Source organism: Oreochromis niloticus, linkage group LG7 (genome assembly GCF_001858045.2).
Source record: "Oreochromis niloticus isolate F11D_XX linkage group LG7, O_niloticus_UMD_NMBU, whole genome shotgun sequence".
Taxonomy (NCBI): domain Eukaryota; kingdom Metazoa; phylum Chordata; class Actinopteri; order Cichliformes; family Cichlidae; genus Oreochromis; species Oreochromis niloticus.
The window spans coordinates 36943841-36971129 of record NC_031972.2 but is presented as its reverse complement, the minus strand read 5'-3'; the positions used below and the strand labels follow the sequence as shown (position 1 = coordinate 36971129).

Below are 27289 nucleotides of genomic sequence, written 5' to 3'. Positions count from 1 at the left end.
GCTACTATCAGATCTCACATCTCTCCTCCAGCTTATGATCCCTCTGTTCCCCTGTATTCTTCAGTTGTGCTTGATCACTTTGAGCCTGTTTCCCTGAGCACTCTGGCCGAAGTAGTTTCCCATCTTAAGCCCTCTATAGCTGTGTCCCAAAACGTCGGCTGCATCCTCCGGAGGACCCGGCCTTCGCGGTCTACGTGGGCCGGGTCCTTCGAAGACCGAGAAGGCCGGAAGTGCGAGGCTGTGAAATGGGACGGTCTAGCCTTCAGATTTGCATCACCGATGTGTCGGTGGAGTTTAATAAACTCAGCCGTCTGCTCCTTGCTATCTAAAATATAACAGGACACTGGCGTAAATTCTTGACCGTCTCACACTTCTGTTTAATCAGTTTTCTGTTTGACGTTTATTCAGCTGTGTGAAAATCCCGGAGGAACCCACCCGATGGATTAATAAAGTTTTATTTAATCTAATAATCTAATAACTTTGATCTCAGCCAACCCGATTTACTCCAGAACAAATAAAACACCGAAAAAAGGCGAACAATTACATTTTTAAGTTATCCGAGTGACTTATATATCATGTTTAACCTGAGTAGCGAAAGAGCGGGGGTCTGAAAACGATGAAGCTGGGAGTCCGCTGCTCTCGCCGGCTCGAGCAACCATTGAACCCCCCGGCTTGCTATCGAGTGGGTGGGTAACAGACGTCTCCGAAAACGTCGGCTCACTTTTGCAAATATGCGATGTTTTGATAAACCAAGCAGATATTTGAAATTTACACCGCCACTTTCTCGCCTGAAAATATGTTAAAAGTTTATTTTGTGACCCAGAAAGATTAATAAGACTAATTTTAAAACTTAGTAGCAGCCGCCATTGTTGGCAGCTGAAATTTGGCTGGGCCGCGCTATGAATTCTGGGATATGGTGGGCCACGAAGGACACACCTGACCCATCCTTCAAATTCGGGGAAATGAAGGACTCATTTGTCGGCCGCATTTGAAGGAGTCGACGAATTGGGACAGCCTTCGTCGCCGGGCTGTGACGTAATCGGCCTTCACATGCGGCCTCCGGAGGATGCAGCCGACGTTTTGGGACACAGCTTATGTGTCACCTCAACATTATCCCCTCTCGCCTTTTTAAAGAAGTCTTTGACACTATAGGGCCTAACATTTTAACCATTATTAACACCTCTCTTCTAAGCAGAACTGTCCCAGTCGATCTTAAACATGCTGCAGTGCACCCAGTTCTAAAAAAAAACACACAAAAGAACAATCTCGATGCATCAGTTCTATCAAATTTTAGGCCAATCTCTAAACTCCCCTTCCTGTCCAAAATCCTGGAAAAAAATGTTTTTCTTCAGCTCCAGGCCTTTCTGGAAATTAATGACATCTCAGAAACACTTCAGTCTGGTTTCAAAGCACTACATAGCACAGAAACAGCGCTTTTAAAAGTTCTTAATGATGTTTTATTAATTGCTGACTCTGGTAACTCTGCCATTTTAGTTCTTTTAGATCTAAGTGCGGCATTTGATACAGTAGATCATGGGATTCTCTTATCAAGACTGGAGAGCTGTGTTCAACTACACTTGAATGGTTCAGATCCTATTTAACTGATAGAAGTTTTTCTGTCAGGTTTGGTGGCTCTTCATCCACATCCACCCCCCTTACATGTGTGGTCCCTCAAGGATCTATGCTGGGCCCAGTACTCTTCCCTTTAAATGCTCCCATTAGGCTCTATTTTCAGGAAACATGGAATCTCATTTCACTGTTATGCCGATGATTCTCAAATTTATTTTCCTCTTAAAAAGAATTCTATGGACTCTCTAAAAGTGTTGCTAGAACCCCGATATTAAATCGTGGTTTGCATTAAATTTTTTGAATGTAAACGGCCAAAAACTGAGATTGTACTATATGAACCTCCTGACCCTCGCTCTTCTCTTAAGGTTGACCCTGGTCCTCTGGAAAAGTCCAGAAATCCCTTTGCAAAGAATCTGGGAGTGTTCTTTGATAGCAGCTTTTCATTTGAGAAACAAATAAATTCTGTTGTAAAAGCCAGCTTCTTCCAGCTCAGGGCACATGCAAAAACTAAGAACATTTTGTCATTTGCTGACTTCGAGAAAGTGATACATGCATTTATTTCATCCAGGCTTGACTTCTGTAACAGGCTTTATTTTGGTATCAGCCAGGCTCTGCTCTCTCGTCTTCAGCTAGTTCAAAATGCTGCAGCTCGACTCTTGACAGACACTCGTAAACATGATCATATTTCCCCAGTCTTGGCTCATTTACACTGGCTTGCAGTACGTTGTAGAATTGATTTTAAGATTTTATTGCTTGTTTTTAAATCTCTAAATGGATTAGCTCCATCATACCTCTCTGATCTGTTAACTAAAAATACTCCAAATAGAACTCTCAGGTCAGCTGATGAGTTGCTTCTAGTTGTCCCTAGAAGCATGCTAAAAAACAGACGTGATCAGGCCTTTGCGATTGCTGCGCCCAAACTTTGGAACAGTCTGTCTCATGAAATTAGGATCTCTCCAACACTTGACATTTTTAAAACCTGTTTGAAAACACATTTTTACGCTCTAGGTTTTAATTGTCACTGAGTTTTGTTCTGTTCCTTGTGTGTGTTTGATCTACTTTTTTACTATGTACAGCACTTTGGTCAACCTGTGTTGTTTTTTAATGTGCTTATAAATTGATTGATTGATTGATTGAGTATTTAAAAGTAGAATGGGAGGCAGAGCCTTCAGTTTTCAGGCCCCTCTTTTATGGAACCAGCTTCCAGTTTGGATTTTTGGAGACAGACATCTTTACTTTTAAGATTAGGCTTAAAACTTTCCTTTTTGCAAAAGCATATAGTTAGGGCTGGATCAGGTGACCTTGAATCCTCCTTTAGCTATGCTGCAATAGGCGTAAACTGCTGGGGGATTCCCATGATGCACTGAGTGTTTCTTCTTCAGTCATCTTTCTCACTCACTATGTGTTAATAGACCTCTCTGCACTGAATGATTACTTGTTATTAATCTCTGGCTCTCTTCCACAACATGTCTTTCATCCTGTCCTCCTTCTTCCTCCCCCCTTGCTTATAGAGGGTCATACGATTGTTGGGTTTTTCCTCCATGTATTGTGGTAAATGGTAAATGGCCTGTATTTGTATAGCGCTTTACTTAGTCCCTATGGACCCCAAAGCGCTTTACACTACATTCAGTCATCCACCCATTCACACACACATTCACACACATTATTGTAGGGTCTACCTTGCAACATAAAGCGCCTTGAGGCGACTGTTGTTATGATTTGGTGCTATATAAATAAAATTGAATTGAAATAAACTGAACACCTGATTGTTCTGTAAATAGTTTGAAATGGTTAAAACAATGCCTTGGCTGCAATTTTAGGTAAATAGCTGCATATAACTTTGTTGTTTGCAAAACTTGTGCATAGGTTTTTAAAATTTACAAGCTATATTTGCATTTCAACTTATGAAAATGATTTGTTAAACGTGTTTGTGGCTGTTACAGTAAAAAAAAAAAACGTCTGATTTTATATCTTTTGTCTGATTTTATATCTTTTGTCTGATTTTAGATCAATTGTGTTAACACAGTATGTCAAAATGAAAAAAGAAAACAAAACTGTAAATTCAGACATGTGAGGTTGTGCTGAAAAGAATAATACCAAACAAGGCAAGATAAATAGTTTGTAAAGGTTAAATGTAGAGGTCAAATCAAAAGTAGTCAAAAACGGCCAGTTGTACACTGAACCCCAGAGGGTTAAACATTTTTTCAAGTAATGCAATAGTTACTTTTCATAGTAATTAGTTACTTTTATAGTATTGTAACTCAGTTACTTTTTTAAAAAGTAACTAGTAACTATAACTAATTACTTTTTTAAAGTAAGTTGCCCAACACTGCTTCTTAAGCATCTAAATACAATTATTTTCAGTAAATATGTCAGTGTACCTTTCACAACTAATATAATTACTTCCAATACTACTATTGCTACCAATAATAATGTTGTTGTCGTTGTTGTTAATGGCATTTTTTTTAAAAGTCTCCCGTCTCTCCACCTGTTGAACTGTATAAAATGTAAATGTGATGCTAACATGTCTCCAGCGTGTGCTATTATAAAGATGTGTTAATGATGAAGTCATGTTGGAGTTGTGCTGAGTTTGAATCAGTGAATAGTTGTTTGCTGCCATCTTTTTCTTGTGTGTCTGCTGTGTCTGATCTCTCTGTTTGATCTTCTCTGATGTCTCCAGACTCTGTCAGGCTGCTGAATGGTTCCAGTCTGTGTTCAGGCAGACTGGAGGTGAAGTCTAACCAGAGCTGGTCCTCAGTGTGTGAAGCTGACTTTGACCAGCAGGATGCAGAGGTGGTCTGTAGGGAGCTCGGCTGTGGGCCTCCTTCGGCCCTCCAGGGGGCGCTCTATGGAGAAGTGGAGGCTCCAGTGTGGAGCAAAGAGTTCCAGTGTGGAGGCCATGAGTCTGCTCTCCTGGACTGTAGAAGCTCAGGCTCAGCTAGAAACAGCTGCTCACCTGGCAAAGCTGTTGGACTCACCTGCTCAGGTAAAGAGGAGCTGCAGCTTTGATGTGGTTCAAACTCACTTTATTCTTTTACTGATGACTCTCTGCTTTCTGTTAGAGCCTGTCAGGCTGGTGGGAGGAGCCCATCGGTGTGCAGGTGCAATGGAGCTGAAACGGGGAGAGTGGAGAGCAGTCAGTCACTCTTACTGGACGCTGAAGGAAGCAGCTGTTGTATGTGAACATCTGGACTGTGGCTCTGCTGTTTCAGTACGAGCGAAAAGTAATTCAGGGACGTTTCTGTGGAGGATCACATCTGACTGTGTTCATTCTGGATCTCCTCTGCGGGAATGTGCAACGCAGAGTTACATTTTATCATCCATCCTGCATCTCACCTGCATGGGTAAGCACATTAATGAAATATTTAGATGCTGGTCAACATGTTTACTGAGAGAAATATGAAAGTAAAAGTAAATTCAATAGTGTCAAAGTATTTCCTTCAATTAATGTATACAAGTATTACATGTTTAGTCATAGGGGAATTAGCGGCACCACTAGAAGGTTCACCAACACAGTTACTGAGGAGGTGGTGTGTTGTCACTGTATACAGTGTGGATAGAGTGAAGGTGTGTTTTTGGACAGTCTCCCAGAATATTTTCAACCTAATTTTTTTTTTTCCACTGAGCAGTGTCACCTATGCAGGGCATGGTCCTTTCTGTTGGAGCTAGAGGTCTGTACAAGACGCTGGTATTTGTATTGTCTCCTGCCACCCAGACCACTTTACCTCTGAATGCTGATCAGATGGCAGCTCAGCTCCTTTTTTCTACCCAAGAGTCTGAGCTAAATAAATGCAGACATGCTGCTTCAGAGTGGAATGAGATAGGATGAGATTAGGCATTCCCTAATGTAACTGGATCTTTCCCTCACATGTGTGCTACACATTTACAAACGGCAATTCTACTGGGTAAAAACTCTGCCTCCAGCAGATTTTGCAAGAGTTTGGCATGTTCTACAGGTTTCCCTGTAGAGGCTGTCACACCTCGTCTCACCCACTGCACCACAAAGAAATGTAATGTAGCAAATGCATACTGGCCATCAGTGTATATTGTCACATCTCATTTCTCTGCAGCTTTACACACTTCCGTTAAAGCTAGCATCTCTGCTGCTCAAACAAATATGAAACATGCTAGTTGTCCTGCACAGATAACTTTCTCACTATCTACTACAGTAAAACCTGTTTTAGTCTGTCCCTCTACTGTTGTAAAACTCAAACCATCAACAAACCAAACCTTTCCCTCACCAAGTGGCACATCCGTTAAGTCATCCCTCGGCTTACACTCCTCTCTACGTGCTGTCTACACTCATGAGAAGTGCCCTCTTCTTTCGTTGGCAAAAGGGTTTGACAGATTCAGAATTGTGCACCATTTTATGGTAATATGTGGTTGTGAGAGTAACAGTAACATTAAAGACAAGTGTCTTGTAGGTGACAGAAATGTAATTTTAGTCTGCAGTAGTAGACATCTACCTCGTGTGGAACTAACAGTGTCAAAAAGGTGAAAAACTATTTCCTGAAACATTGTACAGCTTAAGCTGCTGCACATACTGGTCTCACGCATGGAGGTAAAGCACAAGCAACTAGAGCTAATCTTTTAGGATAGGAAGTTACTGGCTTCACTTGTGGAAAAAGTGCTGTTAGTTATTTCACAGTCACCTGGCATTTGTGCTGTTCACAGAACCACAAGTCCATCGCTGGACCTCCTCTGTGCTGTCACTTTTTGGAGCCTGGCACGCTCCCTCAGGTTCTCATGTTCCGACGCTGCTGAAGATTTTAAAGGCAGAGCACGTCGTACACCTTAGTTGTCTTCCTCAACGTCAACGTCGAAACTCTTCTATCTCATTTAAGATTTTGCAGTGCAGAGTCTCCTCATGACGATCTCCTGGAAGCCCAGTAGCACAGCTCTCTGTGCTGAAGGTGATCTCCGATACTCCTGAAGACTCTCTCCTGGCCTCAGCTTCCATCTTGTGGATGATCCCCTCAATCACTCCTTCTCGTCATGGCATCTCGCGACATCTGCAAATTAAAATGACACTCCTCTCGCCACATGGCTTCCGCCATGTGTCAACTCCCCAATGAGACATGTACAAGAATGTTGCACAGTCTCCCTAAAACAATCTCCAGGGTTTGTCCCTTGGAGCAGCCATACTCCAACCTGTAACCCTGTGTAAAAACATCAGTCAGCAATTAAATGTTTAGCTTGTTTAACTCCCAGCTCCACCCAGAGCCTGTATCCTGGAAGACCAAGTCTTTAAATCAAACTTCACATTTTCAACCAACTATAGATCATAAGAGTAATAAGTCAAAGGAGTTTGCAAAGAAAAGCGTCTGGACTTCTTTGAGTTGCTTGAAGACGTTTCACCTCTCATCCGAGAAGCTTCTTCAGTTCTAAGGTCAAATGGCCGAGAGTCCCAGATTTAAACCCAGTGGGAGTATCCCCCCAAGGAGGGACAAAGGACCCCCTGGTGATCCTCTAATCACATGCGCCAAGGTGTGAAAGCGGGTGTGGGACCTAATCAGCCCGGGTTTCGGGTGAGCTCATTGTGAAACCTGGCCCCACCTTGTCATGTGAATTCCTGAGGTCAGATGGCCCAGGATGTGAGTGGGCGTTAAGGCGTCTGGGGAGGGAACTCAAAACTGGATTATAGATGGCAGACAGTTGGTGTCGTAAACCACCGCCTCTGTTCAAAGATGGTCGCTCACAGTGGACATAGATGGCTTCTTTCACTCCTCTTTCAAACCATCTGTCCTCTCTGTCCAAAATGTGAACATTGGCATCCTCGAAAGAGTGACCTTTGTCCTTTAGATGCAGATGGACTGCTGAGTCTTGTCCCGTGGAGGTGGCTCTTCTATGTTGTGCCATGCGCTTGTGAAGTGGCTGTTTGGTCTCTCCAATGTAGAGGTCTGGGCATTCCTCGCTACACTGTACAGCATACACCACGTTGTTAAGTCTGTGTTTTGGAGTTTTGTCTTTCGGGTGAACCAGTTTGTGTCTGAGTGTGTTGCTGGGTCTGAAGTACACTGGGATGTCGTGCTTGGAGAAAACTCTCCTGAGTTTTTCTGATACACCGGCTACATAGGGGATGACAATGTTGTTGCGTCTGTCTTTCTTATCCTCCCTCGCTGGTGTCTGATCTTCTTTTCTGTGCCTCTTTTCTGACTTTATGAACGCCCAGTTCGGATAACCGCATGTTTTCAGTGCTTCCTTTACATGTGTGTGTTCCTTCTTTTTCCCTTCAGGCTTAGAGGGAACATGTTCTGCTCGGTGGTGTAGGGTCCTAATTACTCCGAGTAATAAAGTATTCAGCATAAAAGACAAATATCATGTGCAGGTTTTCTCCAATCATTAAATCACTATTATTATTATCATAATTTGTCCCAAATCATGAACCATCCCAATTTATTCCACAATTTAATCTGTGACTTCCCTTAAGCAATGTCACGCCACTCATTTTTATCACTGTGAGCTCAATAGTGGCCAGCTAATGAGCCCCATATTCAACTATTCTGTAACCACTGCACATCTGTTCAATTGTCACTTGTCTGTCTGTGCTGAATCCTTTACAAGCACTCTTAAAGAAAAACAAACATTAGCCAAACACACGGTTCATCCTGGTGGTCAGGCGTTGGTCATCCAGATTCCAGAGGTGCTGTAAAAGGTCATAAAGTTAACACTCTGCTGTAAAAAGAAGTAACACTGGTTTCAAACAGTGTCACACTGTATTCACTTCTCCCTTGTAACAATCATATTTTCTCCACAACACAGTGTAATTTCATCATCAACACACAGCCTGTAACCACAGTTTTCTTCACATAAAATCTCAGTAATCCTGTGATAGAAAAACATCATTAAGTTGTGTCCTGCTATAAATCACATGATCAAATCACATGATTAACCATCTGCTGTAAAAAGAAATGTTAATGTTAGCGCTGCGCATTTGTATACACTCTTTCTCACAGTAATCTCTGTGAGCAACACAAAGTAGTTAATAACACACCCATGGTGAATTCACAGACACAGAAAAATTTAAACTAAAAAAGGTTAAATTTGCAGAGTTCACGTAGTCATGTGACCCAAGTTTCCTCCTGTGGTCTCCTTCTGTTCCTGCAACAGAAGACACACACAGAGATACAGCCACACCTTTGTCAGGTGGGGGTTAACTTCACACAATGGTGTTAAGTCAGTCAGTCTTGTCAGCTTTGTCAGTCAGTCAATTTTTCCACTCATTCATTCATTCATTCTTTGCTGATAGTGGAAACTATCGTCGCATTTCGTTTCCACACTCAGCAAAATGACGTCATTTCAAAGAAAAAGAAGAACTTTAGAATCGGATTACGTCGCTGAATCCTTTTTGGCAGGGACTTGTTTTCTGATTGTCCCAAATAAGTGGCTTTCTCCCGAGCCCATTTTGATTTTTGGAGAAACTCACTTTGCAACAGTTTTCTCGACGACGAGTCGTATAACGCTTCTGTTCTAATCGTGCATCTCTGCTCAAACAGAGATCATCAACCGAAACTTTCAGTGCACCATGAAAGTAACAAAATAAAAAGAAAGGAAAGCAAAGGAAAGAAAGGCCTTGTTTAAGTCATGACACGTGTTCTTCATGCCAGGGGGATAAATCGTAACAACCCATTTGGCAGGCTCAACTTACTAACAAAACACAAATCAACAGCCAGTTTAATCTCAAACACTCATCCAATCAGTCACACACAACATACAGCATAACCCTGTTGTCTCATCACATAATAAGTTTCTTCTCATGTAACCAAATGTATGCCATGGTAAAACTTCTTCACACACCAGAAACTCACAATCAGCTCACTCATTTAAAACCCCTCATCAGCATTCTGTTTTCCTCTATGATGCGGTCATCTGTCCTCCTATAATATTCAGTCCACTAGTCTATGTATCACTTTCATCTTACTAGTGACTTGGACAAGATGACAAACAGAATCTCATGCTTAAGATGCTGTCTGGTCTTCATGAGTATCATTTATTGTGTATGCATGTAGGGTTAGTATGGTTGATGTATTTTCTGTATGTTTTTGTGTTCCTCTCATCACATTTCATTATTCTCATCACTGCTTAAAACCACACACACATCTCTCTCTCTCTCTCTCTCTCTCTCATAAACAGAAAGTAGCATTACAGCTGTTTCAGGCTGAGAAACACCAAACACTCTTCGTGCTATCATTCACCATACAACTTATGTTATTTCTTTGTCCACTGGGCAGGTGACCTGCAGATTCACGTCTGCCCCAGCTGGATACCTTTTCACACACACCGTGACGTCAGACACACTCACACTCACTTCTGCTTAGAGCACAATTTCCCTTCATTCGTCAACGATCCACACACCACGTGCTGCCCAATAAAACTTTGCAGTGTATTTCATCCTCTTTCAAGGCAGACTTAAACACCATATGTTTTTTGCTGTTGTGTCAGGGATGGATATGTGGTTGCAACGTTTATGTTCACTTTCTTTCCTTTCTGTCTCCTCTCCTGCCTAGTCTGTTTTGGACTCAATGCTGCTCCTAATGCCTCTCCATACTCAGCCTTTAGTCTCTCCTCCACCTCTGCCTCTGCTCTCTCACGCTCTTCTCTGGCTCTTCTTTCTGCTAACATTCTTGCTCTTTCTAATGCTTTTCTACGGTGTTGTTCTAAAGTAGTTGCAGTGGATTGAGCTGTGGTTTCATCCTCAGGTTTCACAACTACTGCTTATAATATTGCTCTTTTAACATTTTGTGCTTCTCTTCTCTTTTGAGCCTGCTCCAGCCACAACTTAGCGACTGCTAACTGCAATTCCTTCCTCTGCTTAGCTGTCCCTGTTTTACCTGCTGCACTTACAGTTATTCTTTCTACAAGCATTTTACACTGAACTTCCACTAATATCCCTTCAAATCCATATTTCTTACGCCAACAACCTACATACTGCGTGCTGCCCGGTGAATATTTCTCCATAAATTTTACATCCCCTTCTAAGGCAGCCTTACACATTATTCTCACACAAGACAACAATCAGCCACACTCACGCAGACCACGTCTGGCCCGCACACACACAACATAGGCCTATCGCTTGCGTCTACACACACAGCTAGCGCTCTCTGTTGAAAACTCTCAAACGCCCCATATGGCGGAGAATTCAACCGTCGGACACTCTCCAAACGCCCCAAATGGCGGAGATTCCGAATACTCCTCACGGCGGAGTCACCGAACCTAGGTTGTCTCCACGCCCCACACGGCGGAGAAGCCTGCGTCTCTCTCACGCGGCTAGCGCGCTCCCGTACCTGCGTTCAACGCAGGGTCACGTAGCCGCTCTCTAAGGCCTTCTGTACTCACTGTTCGTGTTGTTTCCGTTCATGGGAAGAGTCTCTGTATCCCGTCAATCGCCATCCATCCTGAGGGGAGTTCAGACGCAAACTTTCCAGCCTGGTGACAAGCAAGGCACCAGGGCTTTCCGTCAATCATCCCAGACGTTGTGGTGGCGTCCTCTCCCTCTCCTCGCGGTGGATGCGATGTGTTAGGTTCCGGCTCCGAAGGACCAAATAAATGTTGGGTCTGTTCCCACAAACCCGCTAATTCTAGAGACTTATTCATCATGAAAGAAAACAAGACAGTCAGCGATCGATCGATTACTTGCGCAAGGGAGGCCTCATCTGTGTCCAGCACAAAAATGACCCCGATGATGGCCTCCTCTCGCTGCCTTTTATTGAGAGACAGTTCACACAAAACACAGCAAAGCAACGCCCACATGGTTCTAAGGCATTGTATGTATATGTGTGAACTTTTATATGTAAGTAGGAGTGTGTGTGTGTGCGTGTGTGTGTGTGTGTGTGTGTGTGTGTGTGTGTATGTTTTGGGGGTGCGTTTGTGTGACCTCCTGCTGACCAAAGGGTCATAAAAGCAGGAAGCTTACAACACAAGAAACAGATCTTTCAGATAGGATGTATCTACAATAAAACCTCCCCCAACACAAAGTGGTTAGAGGCGCTCAGGATCAAAGGAATGGCTTTGATAATACTGCTTGAACTAAGACTGTACAAATTTAAGAAACACAATGGCAACATTCAACAATTAGACCTAACAAAGTGCACCTATGAGCAGTCTTATTTTGAAACAGTGTTGGAAACTGTTTTCAGCACAGTCCAACTACAGAACAGCACTTTAGTTCAGAACACGTAGGCCATTTGTTCTAAATGCAGTCCTCCAGGCTGGCCCATTTGAAACTTGAAGTTCCCCAACATCAAAATGAAATCCCTGGTGGTTATCTTGTAAGCACAAATGGGCAGAAAACAAGAGAAATCATGCAACATTCAGGCCACCGAGCCAGGATGACACAGGTATTTGCATACCGGCTCAAAACCTCTCAGCTAGGGTAACTCCAGAGGGGAATAGAGTCCAGCTCTACTCCAGGATATTTGTTCCAGAACTCCTAATGGTTGTTGTGGTGACCATTTACTATATTGAGTAACTGTCTCTGAGACTTAAAACATCTTCCACTGTCAGAGTGAGGTAAATAAGTTTGTTCTTGTGATTTAGAAATTTCAAAATAGGCAATACAGTAGAAATGGTATTAGAATTTTTTTTTTACAGTCTGACCTGGGGGACCTCTGTAACAATTCTTCATTCATCACAGAGCACCTCCTACTGTGATTTCTACAGGAGGTGGCCCAAGATGCGGGGCACAAGGTGACAAGAGTAAAAGTTCAAAATTCAAATACTTCATTCAAAACCAGATGTTGAATAACACCAGTAAAAACAAAGACTGAACACGAGAGAAAAAAAACAAAACAAATTAAAAAAAAAACCCCACAGTAAATACGAAGAACACTAGGAATTGCTGGAAAGCTATACTGAAAAATAGTGCAAGATGTTCTGGTAAGTAAATCAAAGCAGGAAGTATCTCAACTGAGAATGTGCTTTTGTAGTTTTCTCACAAGGGTAGATGTGTTAGTGCTCTTTTAACCTTATTCTTAGTTGTTACTGTTTTATGTGTGTGATTGGTTGGTCAGTTTTTGTAGCATTCCTCTCTGGTTTGCTTAAAAGCACAAAGCAATAAAAGATGACAAAGCCAACAGCTTACTACAATTTTATGCATTTCATCTTCTCTGATGTCTCCAGACTCTGTCAGGCTGCTGAATGGTTCCAGTCTGTGTTCAGGCAGACTGGAGGTGAAGTCTAACCAGAGCTGGTCCTCAGTGTGTGAAGCTGACTTTGACCGGCAGGATGCAGAGGTGTTCTGTAGGGAGCTCGGCTGTGGGCCTCCTTTGGTCCTCCAGGGGGCGCTCTATGGAGAAGTGGAGGCTCCAGTGTGGAGCAAAGAGTTCCAGTGTGGAGGCCATGAGTCTGCTCTCCTGGACTGTAGAAGCTCAGGCTCAGCTCGAAACAGCTGCTCACCTGGCAAAGCTGTTGGACTCACCTGCTCAGGTAGAAGAGGAGCTGCAGCTTTGATGTGGTTCAAACTCACTTTATTCTTTACTGATGACTCTCTGCTTTCTGTTCAGAACCTTTTAGGTTGGAGGGAGGAGCCCATCGCTGTGCAGGTACACTGAACGTGAAAAATCTTGGATATTGGAGACCAGTTTCTTACAATGACTGGAACCTGAAGGCAGCAGCTATTTTGTGTGAACATCTGGACTGTGGCTCTGCTGTTTCTGTGAAGCTCCATAAGTCATCAGTGAAATCTGTCTGGAGGATCAAACCTGACTGCTTTACATCTGGATCTGCTCTGTGGGAATGTGCAACATCAGATTATTCATGGCACATCCTGAATCTTACCTGTTCAGGTAAGGCCATGAGTGACATTTTCAGAGAAGTCATTTCTGAATCACTGTCCTACTATTCCCACTGCTGCTCCTCCTCCTCCTACTACTACTATTACTAATAATAGTCTGATCTTCTCTGATCTCTCCAGACTCTGTTAGGCTGCTGAATGGTTCCAGTCTGTGTTCAGGCAGACTGGAGGTGAAGTCTAACCAGAGCTGGTCCTCAGTGTGTGAAGCTGACTTTGACCAGCAGGATGCAGAGGTGGTCTGTAGGGAGCTCGGCTGTGGGCCTCCTTCGGTCCTCCAGGGGGCGCTCTATGGAGAAGTGGAGGCTCCAGTGTGGAGCAAAGAGTTCCAGTGTGGAGGCCATGAGTCTGCTCTCCTGGACTGTAGAAGCTCAGGCTCAGCTAGAAACAGCTGCTCACCTGGCAAAGCTGTTGGACTCACCTGCTCAGGTAGAAGAGGAGCTGCAGCTTTGATGTGGTTCAAACTCACTTTATTCTTTACTGATGACTCTCTGCTTTCTGTTAGAGCCCGATGATGTCAGATTGGTGGGAGGAGCCAGTCGCTGTGAAGGAACTTTAGAAGTGAAAAATCGTGGAGAGTGGAGATCAGTGCATGATTCTCACTGGACCCTGAGAGATGCAGTTGTTCTCTGTGAACATCTGGATTGCGGCTTTCCTGTTTCACTACAGCGGAGTCAAGAGTCCTCAATGAAATCTGTGTGGAGGATCAAACCTGACTGTGTTCAGTCTGGAACTCCTCTGGGAGAGTGTGCCACATCAGATTATGATATCTCCATCCTGAATCTTGCCTGCTCACGTAAGTCAGAGTCACATCATTCACGACATCATTTCAAGATTTCAAGATTTCAAAGCAATTATTGTCATGTGTGTACAAAGAAAAGCATTTCTCTGTACAATGAAATTCTTTCTCAGCTGTCCACACACAGATGCTGGTTAATATGTACAAATAGATAAATACAAATAGCATGAATAAATAAAATAAATGGAGACAAAAAAAGAAGTATCACAGTACTGTAACAGGTTGAGGTACACAGCAGATGGAACATCAGCTGAATCTTTCCACCAATCATGACATGTCGGAGCTTCAGTCCTCAGAGCCAACCTCCAACCAGCCTCTTTCTTAGTCGCTGGTTTCAGCAGCAGTTTATATGCAATTGAACACAACTTCAGCACAAAGGCTGGAGCGAAACTGGTTAACTGGAGGTGAAATCAACCAGAAGCAGAAAGCAGGACATAAGGTAGACTGGGGAAGTTTGGCTGGAAAGGAGCTGGGCTTACAGAAGGAATTCAGGTCCTAGGCGTCAGGCAGATAGCTGGAAACCTGGAGCTGAGGGCTATAAAATATATCAATAATATGAAAAATGTTCAAAATTGGCAATAATGAGCTGGACTGAAACATGATTATCACTAATGTGAGTGAAATGACAGTCAGACAAACTGAGATGGTAAAATGTAATTAAGCAACACAGTATAATTCTGGGATTACTGTGACGCTACGCCAATGCGCTCCCCTTTCACAAACTGGTGAATAAGACCCCAAGTCACTTCTCTCCTTCACTTCTGGAAAATTAAAAGTGTCTTTTTTTCATTCTCATGTTGGTACCTTATAGGAGATTTTCCAAAAGTACTATATCTTGAACTGAGTTGAGCAACTCAAGATGGAGGAGACATGGGTGAAGTTTCTTTCTTGTGTGTGTCTATTAATTACTGTGATTACATATAGTTGAAAGTGATCTCTTTTCTGAGTACACAATGGCTATTCATACTTTTCTCTCCAAAGAGCAGAACATCTGAAACACATATGAGACATCTCTCTACAACACTGAAATGGAAAAGCTTTATACAAATCCATACAGACATACGTTTATTTGCACTTAAGCAAAACTGGTTCCACCTATAAAAAAAACATGATGGGACTGAAGTTCCCATCATGCTTTTGTAGCTTGCACTGCAAGCTGACAAAACAATTGGACATATCCTTCACATTGATGGCTCCCTTGCCATCCAGTTACCACCATATGGTTCAGGGGGGAACCATATGGTGGTCCAGGGTGGCTATATAACCATTTCATCAATTGATTTGCAAGACCTGGTTTCCTTTATTTTTTAATATTTCCCCTCTGAATGGAAATATCTGTTCTCTCTCTGTTTGATCTTCTCTGATGTCTCCAGACTCTGTCAGGCTGCTGAATGGTTCCAGTCTGTGTTCAGGCAGACTGGAGGTGAAGTCTAACCAGAGCTGGTCCTCAGTGTGTGAAGCTGACTTTGACCAGCAGGATGCAGAGGTGGTCTGTAGGGAGCTCGGCTGTGGGCCTCCTTCGGTCCTCCAGGGGGCGCTCTATGGAGAAGTGGAGGCTCCAGTGTGGAGCAAAGAGTTCCAGTGTGGAGGCCATGAGTCTGCTCTCCTGGACTGTAGAAGCTCAGGCTCAGCTCGAAACAGCTGCTCACCTGGCAAAGCTGTGGGACTCACCTGCTCAGGTAGAAGAGGAGCTGCAGCTTTGATGTGGTTCAAACTCACTTTATTCTTTTACTGATGACTCTCTGCTTTCTGTTCAGAACCTTTTAGGTTGGAGGGAGGAGCCAGTCGCTGTGCAGGAACAGTGGAAGTGAAATATCTTGGAGAGTGGAGACGAGTGGGTTTCTTTGGCTGGTCCTTGAAGGAAGCTGCTTTTGCCTGTGAACATCTGAACTGTGGCCTTCCAATTTTTGTAGGGAAGCAAACCCACAAAATCTTAGACAGAAGTGTGTTGTATGTGAAACCTGACTGTGTTCAGCCTGGATCTGCTATGAGGGATTGTGTGACATCAGCTTATACGATCTACAACCTCGATCTCACCTGCTCAGGTAGGTAATACCATGTACAAGTCATCTATGCCAGATAATGTTTCCTCTGTCACTGTGACAGTCATTTCTGTTGGTCACAGACTGCTGACAGAACACGTCTGTAGTAAAGCGTTTTCCACACACTTTGGTTATCCCATCACATAGAGTGTGTGATTTCACTTCCTCATCTTTCATCTTTGGGTTTACAGACCCGCTGGCTCAGCCAATCATCTCGGTGTCCTCCACTGACGGGGTCTCCATGGCCCCACAGCAGGGGCTTCAGGTATACAGGGGCTCTAACTTCACCATCAGCTGCTCTATCCAGCCACAGTACCCAGGGGGCTCGTTCCAGCTCACCTTTACCTCCTCCAGCACAGCATACAGCTACAGCCAGCCAGCTGTCAATCACTCTGCCCATTTCCTGGTCCCTGCTGCAGAGCCCGCGCATCAAGGAAACTACAGCTGTGTTTATCACGTCTACATTTCTTCTCGTGATTTCTCCTCTGAGAGCCGCCTGCTGCCTGTCACTGTGTCAGGTGAGCTAAAGCAGAGACTCTGAAGTGTTTACAGTTCTGAAAAGGAGTAAGTCCAAATTGAATTAGTTAGGGAGTGACCCAAAGAACCATGTCACAGATGCTACAGAAACTGGATTCCACCTAAATGACTGAGGAGCTCACTCATTTAGAAGAAGCTCAGCATAGAACCATTACCCTTTTCTATTAAAGTACCCAAATGAGTTGGTTTGGTCTTAGGTGGAGGATGCCTCCTAACCATCTCCTATATGTTTCAGCCCTGTCCAGCCCATACAGACAACACAAGCTGCTTTCATCCTGTTTTACTCCCCTCACACTCAAGCAGCTGTGGTAGATGGTTTTTCCTTCCCACTTTTGCCAAACACTTGCTGATAGGAGGTCCTTTGATTGTTGGAGTTTGCCCAACCAGTCTACATGTGTTTTGTGGACTTGGAGAAGGCATTCAACCACATCCTTGTGTGACAATAAGTAGGACTCGGTACATGCTGAACTGTGCCAGGGCTGCCCTTTGTTACTGTTCATAGCTTTTATGTACAGAACGGTGGCCTGTAGCTTGCATTGGAGTGGTTTGCAGCTGAATATGAAGTGGCAGGAATAAGAATCAACTCCTTTTGCTGTGTTGTTTTCTGTGTTTTTTGCCAAGATTTGGATGTGGTGCCCTGCCTGGGATGATCATAATGTCCCTAATATCACTGAAAAAGCACAGAGATGATGCTTTCAGGAACCATTGGAAGGTTCTACAATTACACCAATGGTTTAAGAGTTATGGTAGTTTGGTACTGTAGGTTTTAATGAGTTAAGTCTCTCAGAGTCTTGTTCATGAGTGAGAGGAGAAGAGAGCGGGAGACTGAAAGATTGAAGAAAATGGATGGATAGAAATCACTCATGCTTTAAAAGAACAAATAAAGTATTAGTTGGTGTACAGGGAGTGCAGAATTATTAGGCAAATGAGTATTTTGTCCACATCATCCTCTTCATGCATGTTGTCTTACTCCAAGCTGTATAGGCTCGAAAGCCCACTACCAATTAAGCATATTAGGTGATGTGCATCTCTGTAATGAGAAGGGGTGTGGTCTAATGACATCAACACCCTATATCAGGTGTGCATAATTATTAGGCAACTTCCTTTCCTTTGGCAAAATGGGTCAAAAGAAGGACTTGACAGGCTCAGAAAAGTCAAAAATAGTGAGATATCTTGCAGAGGGATGCAGCAGTCTTAAAATTGCAAAGCTTCTGAAGCGTGATCATCGAACAATCAAGCGTTTCATTCAAAATAGTCAACAGGGTCGCAAGAAGCGTGTGGAAAAACCAAGGCGCAAAATAACTGCCCATGAACTGAGAAAAGTCAAGCGTGCAGCTGCCAAGATGCCACTTGCCACCAGTTTGGCCATATTTCAGAGCTGCAACATCACTGGAGTGCCCAAAAGCACAAGGTGTGCAATACTCAGAGACATGGTCAAGGTAAGAAAGGCTGAAAGACGACCACCACTGAACAAGACACACAAGCTGAAACGTCAAGACTGGGCCAAGAAATATCTCAAGACTGATTTTTCTAAGGTTTTATGGACTGATGAAATGAGAGTGAGTCTTGATGGGCCAGATGGATGGGCCCGTGGCTGGATTGGTAAAGGGCAGAGAGCTCCAGTCCGACTCAGACGCCAGCAAGGTGGAGGTGGAGTACTGGTTTGGGCTGGTATCATCAAAGATGAGCTTGTGGGGCCTTTTCGGGTTGAGGATGGAGTCAAGCTCAACTCCCAGTCCTACTGCCAGTTTCTGGAAGACACCTTCAAGCAGTGGTACAGGAAGAAGTCTGCATCCTTCAAGAAAAACATGATTTTCATGCAGGACAATGCTCCATCACACGCATCCAAGTACTCCACAGCGTGGCTGGCAAGAAAGGGTATAAAAGAAGAAAAACTAATGACATGGCCTCCTTGTTCACCTGATCTGAACCCCATTGAGAACCTGTGGTCCATCATCAAATGTGAGATTTACAAGGAGGGAAAACAGTACACCTCTCTGAACAGTGTCTGGGAGGCTGTGGTTGCTGCTGCATGCAATGTTGATGGTGAACAGATCAAAACACTGACAGAATCCATGGATGGCAGGCTTTTGAGCGTCCTTGCAAAGAAAGGTGGCTATATTGGCGCTGATTTGTTTTTGTTTTATTTTTGAATGTCAGAAATGTATATTTGTGAATGTGGAGATGTTATATTGGTTTCACTGGTAAAAATAAATAATTGAAATGGGTATATATTTGTTTTTTGTTAAGTTGCCTAATAATTATGCACAGTAATAGTCACCTGCACACACAGATATCCCCCTAAAATAGCTAAAACTAAAAACTACTTCCAAAAACATTCAGCTTTGATATTAATGAGTTTTTTGGGTTCATTGAGAACATGGTTGTTGTTCAATAATAAAATTATTCCTCAAAAATACAACTTGCCTAATAATTCTGCACTCCCTGTATATGTTAACTGGTTCTGAAACAAAAACATAAGTCAGGGCAGTGTCATCCTTTAAATAGAATAGTCTTCTTAAGTAGTGGATTGAGCTGCAGTTTGTAACAATTTACAGCTAATTTGTTCATTTTAAATCAATATTTCATATATTCCCTCATGTAACATGGCCCAGTTTAAGTTCAGAGATAATTTTTTTTCTGATTGTGATTTATCATAATAAGCTACGTTGAAGAAATAACTGTGACTGAATCAAACCAACTCTAATAACAGATGCTGTGTGATGACTGTGTATTTGTTTTTTTTCAGCTCCAACAGATTTCACAGTTCTTATCACGATGCTCGTCCTGCCGCTGACTCTGCTGCTGGTGATCACTGCCCTTTATTTCTACTGTCAGGTACTGAACACGTGTTTGTATCTGAGAATGAAGCCCTCAGCCTGTGATGCTGTCACTCTGATCTCTCTGTTGTCATGTGTCTCCAGGCCAGCAGGGGGCAGAAATCCAGCAGACGGGAGAACACTGAGCTGCTTGAGTGTAATCAGGGTGTTTGTGAGGCTGAAGGAACGCCAGCTGCAAATAAAGGAGCTCAGGAGGACCTCCAAGAAGCTCATCCTTCATCCACATAAATTTATCGGCTGATGTGACTGACCATCAGCTAAAGACACACACTCCATACATCAATTCATTCTCTGCTGCTTGTCTGGAGGCTGGGTTACAGTGGCAGCAACTTAAGCAGAGAAGCCCAGACTTCCCTCTCTCCAGCCACATCCTCCAGTTTATCCAGGGGAATACCAAAGCGTTTCTAGGCCAGCTGAGAGACAGCTGAGATAATCTCTCCAGCATGTGCTCTGTGTACCTCGGGAACTCGAGGGTACACACATGCCCAGAACACCTGGTGGTTCAGGCAGCCCGGTCAGATGCTGAACTACCTCAACTGCCTGCTTTCGATGTTGAGGAGTACCAGCTGTACTTTCACAAACATCCTCCTAAATAACTGAACTTCTCATCTTATCTGTAAAGGATAGGTCAGTCCCCATTCTTTCAGTCTACCCACAATTTGTAACTATAGCTGAGGTTCGTAACAGAGATCAACCAGTAAATCAACAGTTTCGCTTTTGCACTCAGCTCTCTTTTTACCACAACAAGCCAATACAGCATCCTAATAACTGCAATTTGCCCCAAGCTTTCTGTCATCTCCCCTCACTCATAAACCTGATGTCCTTAAACTCCTACACCTGTGGCAGCAACTCATCCCTGACCCAGAGTGAGTTCTCCACCCTTTCATGGCAAAGGACCATGGCCTCCGACTTGGAGATGCTAATTCTCATTCCTGCCACTCTACACTCAGCTCCTCCAGTGTGAGCTGGAGGCCACCAAAGATGAAATCCTAATGCCAGTTCCACCGCTTGGGTCCACCTAGAAATTGTGTCCATAAAAATTATGAACAGAATCAGTGACAAAGAGCAGCCCTGGTGAAGTTTAAAACCCTCTGAGTTTATTGATTCTCACCTCAGTTGCAAAGCTAAATAACCCAATTCTCCAGAAGCACTTCCAACAAGATGCCTGTTGAATATCCTTAAGGAAATACATTTCCAGCATTCCACGTCCAGGATAAAAACTGCAATGCTCCTCCTGAATCTGATGTTAGACTAACGAATGAGCTGTTCTATCCAGTACCCTGGCAGTGACTTTCCCAGGAAGACTGAGCAGTGTGATCCCCCCCATTACTGGAGTACATCCTCCAGTCCCCTTAAAGATTAGAACCACCATCCCATACTACCAATACAGAGGCCCCACCCCAGATCTCCACCCCACCCAACTATATCCTCAGTTAAATTCAACCACACCCCACCTACTCTATACATTGTGTAGTGCACGACTTTCCCCTTCTGAGTCAGCTGACAGTTTGCTGGAATTGCTTAGAGACTGATTGAAAGTCTGGTTCCATGAACTCGCCAAACTCTTCCCACACCTGAGTTCTGCTTGGTCTGGGGGTACCCATCAACTGACTCTGGATTCCCACAGGCTAAACAAGCCTAATAAGACTCCTCCTTCAGTTTAATGGTTTCCTTCACCTCCAGTGTCCACTATCTGATTTGGGGATTACCACCATAACAAGCAACAATCACTGTGCTGCCACAGCTCTGTGCAGCCGCACAGAGTTCTAATGGAGGTGGGAATTGAAGATCTTGCAGACTGTGTACTGTGGATGAGTGGATGCTAACTATACGTTTGGGCATGCAGGTTTGCAGTAACAGGGAGTGCAACAGTTTAGAGATACAAATAAGCTTTTCAGCAACTGACATAGTTTCTGTTTTAATTATGAGGCCCTAAAGAGGTCAGTGGATTTTATAACAAGGTAGTAAAACATGCAGTTTACATTAAATCATGTCAGTAAAGTATATTTTGATGTGATTCTGTGAGTTCCATTTCTGATATAAGATGTCTGTGAGCCTCACTTATAATTAAATGTTACTCCTTTTGCACACTTACAAATACTTGTTGTACTTTAAGCTGACTTCAGTCAATGATAAATATATTTTGTACACTGCTCTGCTTTTAATAATCCTACCTGAACTATTAATTCTAAACATTTTAACAGTAGTGAGGGAATAAACAAAACATACTTCATTAACTACTCATCTGCCTTTCTCAGTACTACACAAATAAAAAACTGGACTTCTAGTCAATAAATAAGCCAACACAGCACAATGTATAAATAAAAACACAATTACAGTGAGTTAAAAGGAGTGAGCAGAAGTAAAATTATTAAACAGTCAGGATCTAAAATCAGAGCCCTAAAAGCCAATAAAAGAATTCTAGATGAAAAATTGAGAGGTGGAGAAAAACAAAAAGGAGAAAGAGGCTGAAGTAGAAGTTGAAGACATTGTAGAGCAGAGCAGTGGGCTCAGGGTGTGGTGCCAGGGGAGGCTGACCAGAACAGCTGATCTCCATCATCTAATCATGCCTCACTTGTATGAATAGGATGCTGGGATCTGACCGGGAGATCTGTGTTGAGCAGCAGAAGGCAGCAGAAAAGCAATGCAGAACAAACATAAAGATCAGAGCGCTGTATGTATCACCCCTTTATGTGTTACAAAATAAGCTGAAGAAGACAAAGACACAGAAGCTGGAGCTGAGGAAGAAATCTTTGTGTTCTGTTCTGATTTTGTTTTTATATGTTCAGGATACTCACATTACTGATTAGTGATATTAGTGCTTTATTAATGTACTACCATTAGTATGTTTGTTAGTCTTGTATTTTAGGTTATTAGTGTCGCCTTGTAACTTGTTGTGTTTAGAGCCTCCTCTTTGTCTTTCACTACGTCCACACGTAGATGGGTATTTTTGAAAACTGAGATTTTCTGTTTTTGTTAAAAAATAAAAAAATCCTGTCCACACGTGCAGTTTTGGAAAAATATCTCCGTCCACATGTAAATGCAAAGAAACAAAGTCAAGCACTGTCAACAACATGCCAAATCCTAACCCTGTAGAAATGTTGGCCAATCAGAAGTCTAGAAGCCTGGGAGGAAGAGAGTAAACAGGGTTTTGTGTGGCACAAAACCTGAAGTACTTCTGAAAACCTTTTTTTTGTTTTTTCTGAAAGGCAGCTAATTTTTGTGTCACTTTTCAAGTGCCTTCATCATTTCAAATGTTAATAACTAAAGACCGTATTTTGGATTTTGTCTCAGTGGCTCTCACTCTCACACAGCATGACATCAAAAAATGTGCACACCTTTGACGTTGCGTGACAAGAGCTCTGTTTTCCTCATCAACACGTAAACGCAAAAACTGAGTTTTCAAAAATTTCCACCCTGTAGGAGTTTTTAATAATCTCTATTTCTATTTAATAATCTCAATATCTATCTCTCTTTAGTGATTTAAAATGCTGTGTACGTGTGGATGAAAGGCCCAAACGCACAGAAAAAGCTGGGTTTTCAAAAATACCCGTGGATGCAGCCTGAGCGTCTGTTAACCTGCCCGGTATGTTCCCTGCCTGTTTTTCCACCTCATGGATTTGCTATTTTCAACTGACGCCAAACTCAGTGAAAGGTTTTTTTTTTTTTGGTTTTTTTTGCTTCAGTCTGTCTCCAAGTCCTCTGTTTGGGTCCTCTGAGGTAGTTGAAGACAATTAAGTCAAACTATTTCAGGTGTTCATTGGGAGTGAGCAGAAGGACAAGATTAGAAATGGGGACCTAAGAGGAACAGCTCAGGTTGAGCAGTCTGGAGAACCAGAACAGCTGCTTCAGGTGCAGTAGGAGAAGAGGAGTCACCTGAGAGAGTCACATGAGTCTCAACGAATCAGAAATGTGGAATGGTGAAATGCAGGTGAAATGCATCACATGAGGCAGAAGGTTTTAATGTAGCACTGACGATATCATGACTAAAGGAATGAATTCATGGTAGATGTGCTCCCTCCCTGTTACTTAGTATAAACCAGCTGATTCCTCCTCTAAAGGAAGAGGCACCAAAATCAGACACACAGCTGCAGGTAGAGGATGAGCAACAACTGAAAAAAAGTTCAACTTCATCTCTAAGAAGTAAAAGTTAAAGTGATTAGAGCAGCAGCAGAGCTGCAGTAAAGTCCTGTTTGTCTCTAAAAGAAGACTCACCAGAGTCCATCAGGTTTCTCTCAGCAACAGTAATAAGTGCAGCTGATCACATTTCCGGTTTCCTCACAAATCTTCAGTTCACTCTGTTCACTTCATGCTGACTCATTACAGTCACATTGGTTCCATGGAAATCTGCTCATGTAGCCACAGATCTACTATAGAAACACTGAACTGCTGTTTGAAACTGCTGTCTCATTGTGGCACTGCTCAGGACTGTGGACTCAATCTGTGCTTTGGATTTCAGACTAACTCCAGACTTCCTGCTCTTATTACTGTTTATTCATATCTTCCTGCTCTCATTAGGCAAGGCAAGTTTATTTATATAGCACAATTCAACAACAAGGTGATTCAAAGTGCTTTACAGAGACATTAAAAACAAAAACAAATAAAAAGCATGATTTAAATTTGATTAAAACAACAAACAAACAAACAAACAAAACAGTATATAAAATCAAATATCAAAACAGTAGATAAAATCAGAACAGTAGATAAAATCAGTAGTTAAAAAGTAGGTTTCGAAATTTAAACTTAAGTGTGGATTTGGTGCTTTATTCAAATGCAGCTGAGAATAGGTGAGTCTTCAACCTGGATTTAAATAAACTGAGTGTTTCAGCTGATCTGAGGCTTTCTGGGAGTTTGTTCCAGATATAAGGAGCATAAAAGCTGAATGCAGCTTCTCCATGTCTGGTTCTGACTCTGGGGACTGATAACAGACCGGATCCAGATGACCTGAGGGATCTGGAAGGTTCATACTGGGTCAGGAGGTCACTGATGTATTTCGGTCCTAAACCATTCAGAGCTTTATAGACGAGCATCAGAACTTTAAAGTCTATCCTCTGACGGACAGGCAGCCAGTGTAAAGACCTCAGAGCTGGACTGATGTGGTCCACTTTTTTGGTCTTAGTGAGGACTCGAGCAGCAGAGTTCTGAATGAGCTGTAGTTGTCTGACTGATTTTTTAGGTAGACCTGTAAAGATGCTGTTACAGTAATCAAGCCTACTAAAGATGAATGCATGGACTAGTTTTTCCAGGTCCTGTTGAGACATCAGATCTTTTATCCTTGAAATATTCTTGAGGTGATAGTAAGCTGATTTTGTTATTGTCTTAATGTGTTTTTCTAAGTTTAGGTCTGCATCCATCACTACACCCAAATTTCTCGCCTGGTTTGTGGTTTTTAGGTGTATAGATTGAAGTTCTCTGGTGACCTGTAATCGTTTTTCTTTTGCACCAAAGACTATTACCTCAGTTTTATTTTTGTTTAGCTGGAGAAAATTGTGGCACAACCAGTCATTAATTTCCTCAATGCATTTACCAAGAGCCTGTACAGGGCCTTGGTCTCCTGGTGACATTGTGATATATATTTGTGTGTCATCTGCGTAGCTATGATAGTTTATTTTGTTGTTCTTTATAATCTGTGCCAGTGGGAGCATGTAAATGTTAAACAGAAGGGGTCCCAAGATGGAACCTTGGGGAACTCCACATGTGATACTTGTCTGCTCAGATGTGAAGTTACCTATTGATACAAAGTATTTCCTGTTTTCTAAGTATGTTTTGAACCAGTTTAGTAGAGTTCCTGAAAGACCTGCCCAGTTCTCCAGTCGTTTGAGTAATATGTTGTGGTCAACTGTATCAAATGCTGCACTGAGATCCAGTAAAACTAAGACTGACATTGTTCCACTGTCTGTATTCAGACATATGTCATTAAACACTTTGGTCAGAGCGGTTTCAGTGCTGTGGTTCTGTCTAAAACCTGACTGGAAGGCATCATAGCAGTTATTCTGTTTTAAGAAGTAATTGAGCTGTTGAGAAACTGCTTTTTCAATAATCTTACTTAAAAATGGTAGATTTGAGATCGGCCTGTAGTTATTCATTTGTGTCTTGTCAAGATTGTCCTTTTTCAGTATAGGTTTAATTACAGCAGTTTTTAGTGATTCTGGAAACACACCTGATATTAAAGAAAAGTTGACGATCTGTAACAGGTCTGACTCCAAAGTCTTTGTGACCTTTTTGAAAAAACTTGTTGGCAGGACATCTAAACAGTATATTAACATATATTCATCTCTTTCTGCTCTTAATGTTGTTCATTCATCACTTCCTGTTATCATTACTGTTTATTCATCACTTCCTGCTCTCACACTATTTATGTCCTGTAGCTCTTTCACAATAACAGCAAAGCAGAGGGAAGCTTTTATTGTGAAGCAGTGAGAGAAAACACAGCGTGTTTGTCAGTGAGTGCATGCATTTTAAATAAAAATGATTTAAAAATGTTTTATTTTTAGGCTCAGATTTGGTAGTTTTTTGGGACCAAAATGTCCATCACACATTGTTTAAGAACCAGCAGAAAGTTGAGTACAGAAAGAAAATCTCCCAAGCAATAACTCTAAATGTTTGATAGACACATGTAAAGAGTTCAATACTGATACTTTTTTTTAAAAAACAAACAAACAAACAAAACATTTAAAGTGAATTTGAACTATAATGGTTTCTTTTCTTTCTCCCTCAGAGTGGAGACATGTCTGCTGCCAACAATCTGTGATCTGAAGATCATTTCTTTATTATAGATTAGGTGCAAGAGTTTTTAAGTGTGGATAATTAAATAATAGATTGATGCAATAGCAAATTGTGCCTTTTTCTCAGATGGACAGCAAGTAGAGAGTGATAGATGGAAGGAGGAAGAGAGTCAGAGAGTGAGTCACAGGCAAAGCCTATTTTATTTCCTGCAGTTTTTTTTTTTAGTCTGTTGCCTTATGATTCCAAGCACTGTCACCAATCTTTGCATTTTATTATCATCTAATAACACTTGTTTAATCAGATACCATCTCACCTATGGACTTTTTAATGTCTACAGTCTCAGATCAACACAGCCCTGCTGTCCAGCAGGAGCAGCAGCAACCCCTCAACACCAACATTGTACCCCATCAGGTAAAACGCTTACTTTGCATTGTCCCCACCTGATGACAGTGATATAGTATAATGCAATTCCGTATTAGATTCATGATGAATGTGGGTTGTTGTTATTCAGCCTGGTTCTATGTGCCTCTTTTTAACTTTGAGCAGGGACAGATCTAGAGAAATTCTCTGAAGGTGGCAAAGAAATCAAATGGGGTGGCAAAATCAAAGCCTTTTTTTCCAAACACATATGCAGGTGGTTACATATGGTTAAAATGATTCAAATGCAGTAAGTATACACGTTTTTCATATAAATACAGTCTATAACTTAATTATTTTCTGTAGCCCACATAATTAAACACTTTAGTTACATAAAAAGATTTTATGTACTGTATAGTCTGTATAATAAACAAATATGTAGCCCAATAAGTATAAAATCCAGAAAGCTACACAACATGGGGCGGTTCATTTACAAACACAAATCTAACTTAAGTTTCACACAGTTTTTTGTTAGAAAACAATCACATTGTTACAGCTTAAATTACACAAATTGTCAGAAATCTGCACTGTCATGAACAAAAATTTAAACCTAATTTTTATGATTTGTTGG

General features: G+C 42.2%; 1 protein-coding gene across 1 annotated transcript in view; it reads left to right on the top strand.

The window, feature by feature from the left end:
- LOC102081282 (scavenger receptor cysteine-rich type 1 protein M160) overlaps nucleotides 1–27289 on the top strand; it is a 140291-nt gene that overhangs the window by 12931 nt on the left and 100071 nt on the right. Inside the window, 7 exon segments of the mRNA XM_025908762.1 lie at nucleotides 4250–4555; nucleotides 4632–4913; nucleotides 12688–12993; nucleotides 13071–13352; nucleotides 13481–13786; nucleotides 13863–14153; nucleotides 15530–15835. Of these exon segments, the coding sequence (XP_025764547.1) occupies nucleotides 4250–4555; nucleotides 4632–4913; nucleotides 12688–12993; nucleotides 13071–13352; nucleotides 13481–13786; nucleotides 13863–14153; nucleotides 15530–15835 (2079 nt within the window).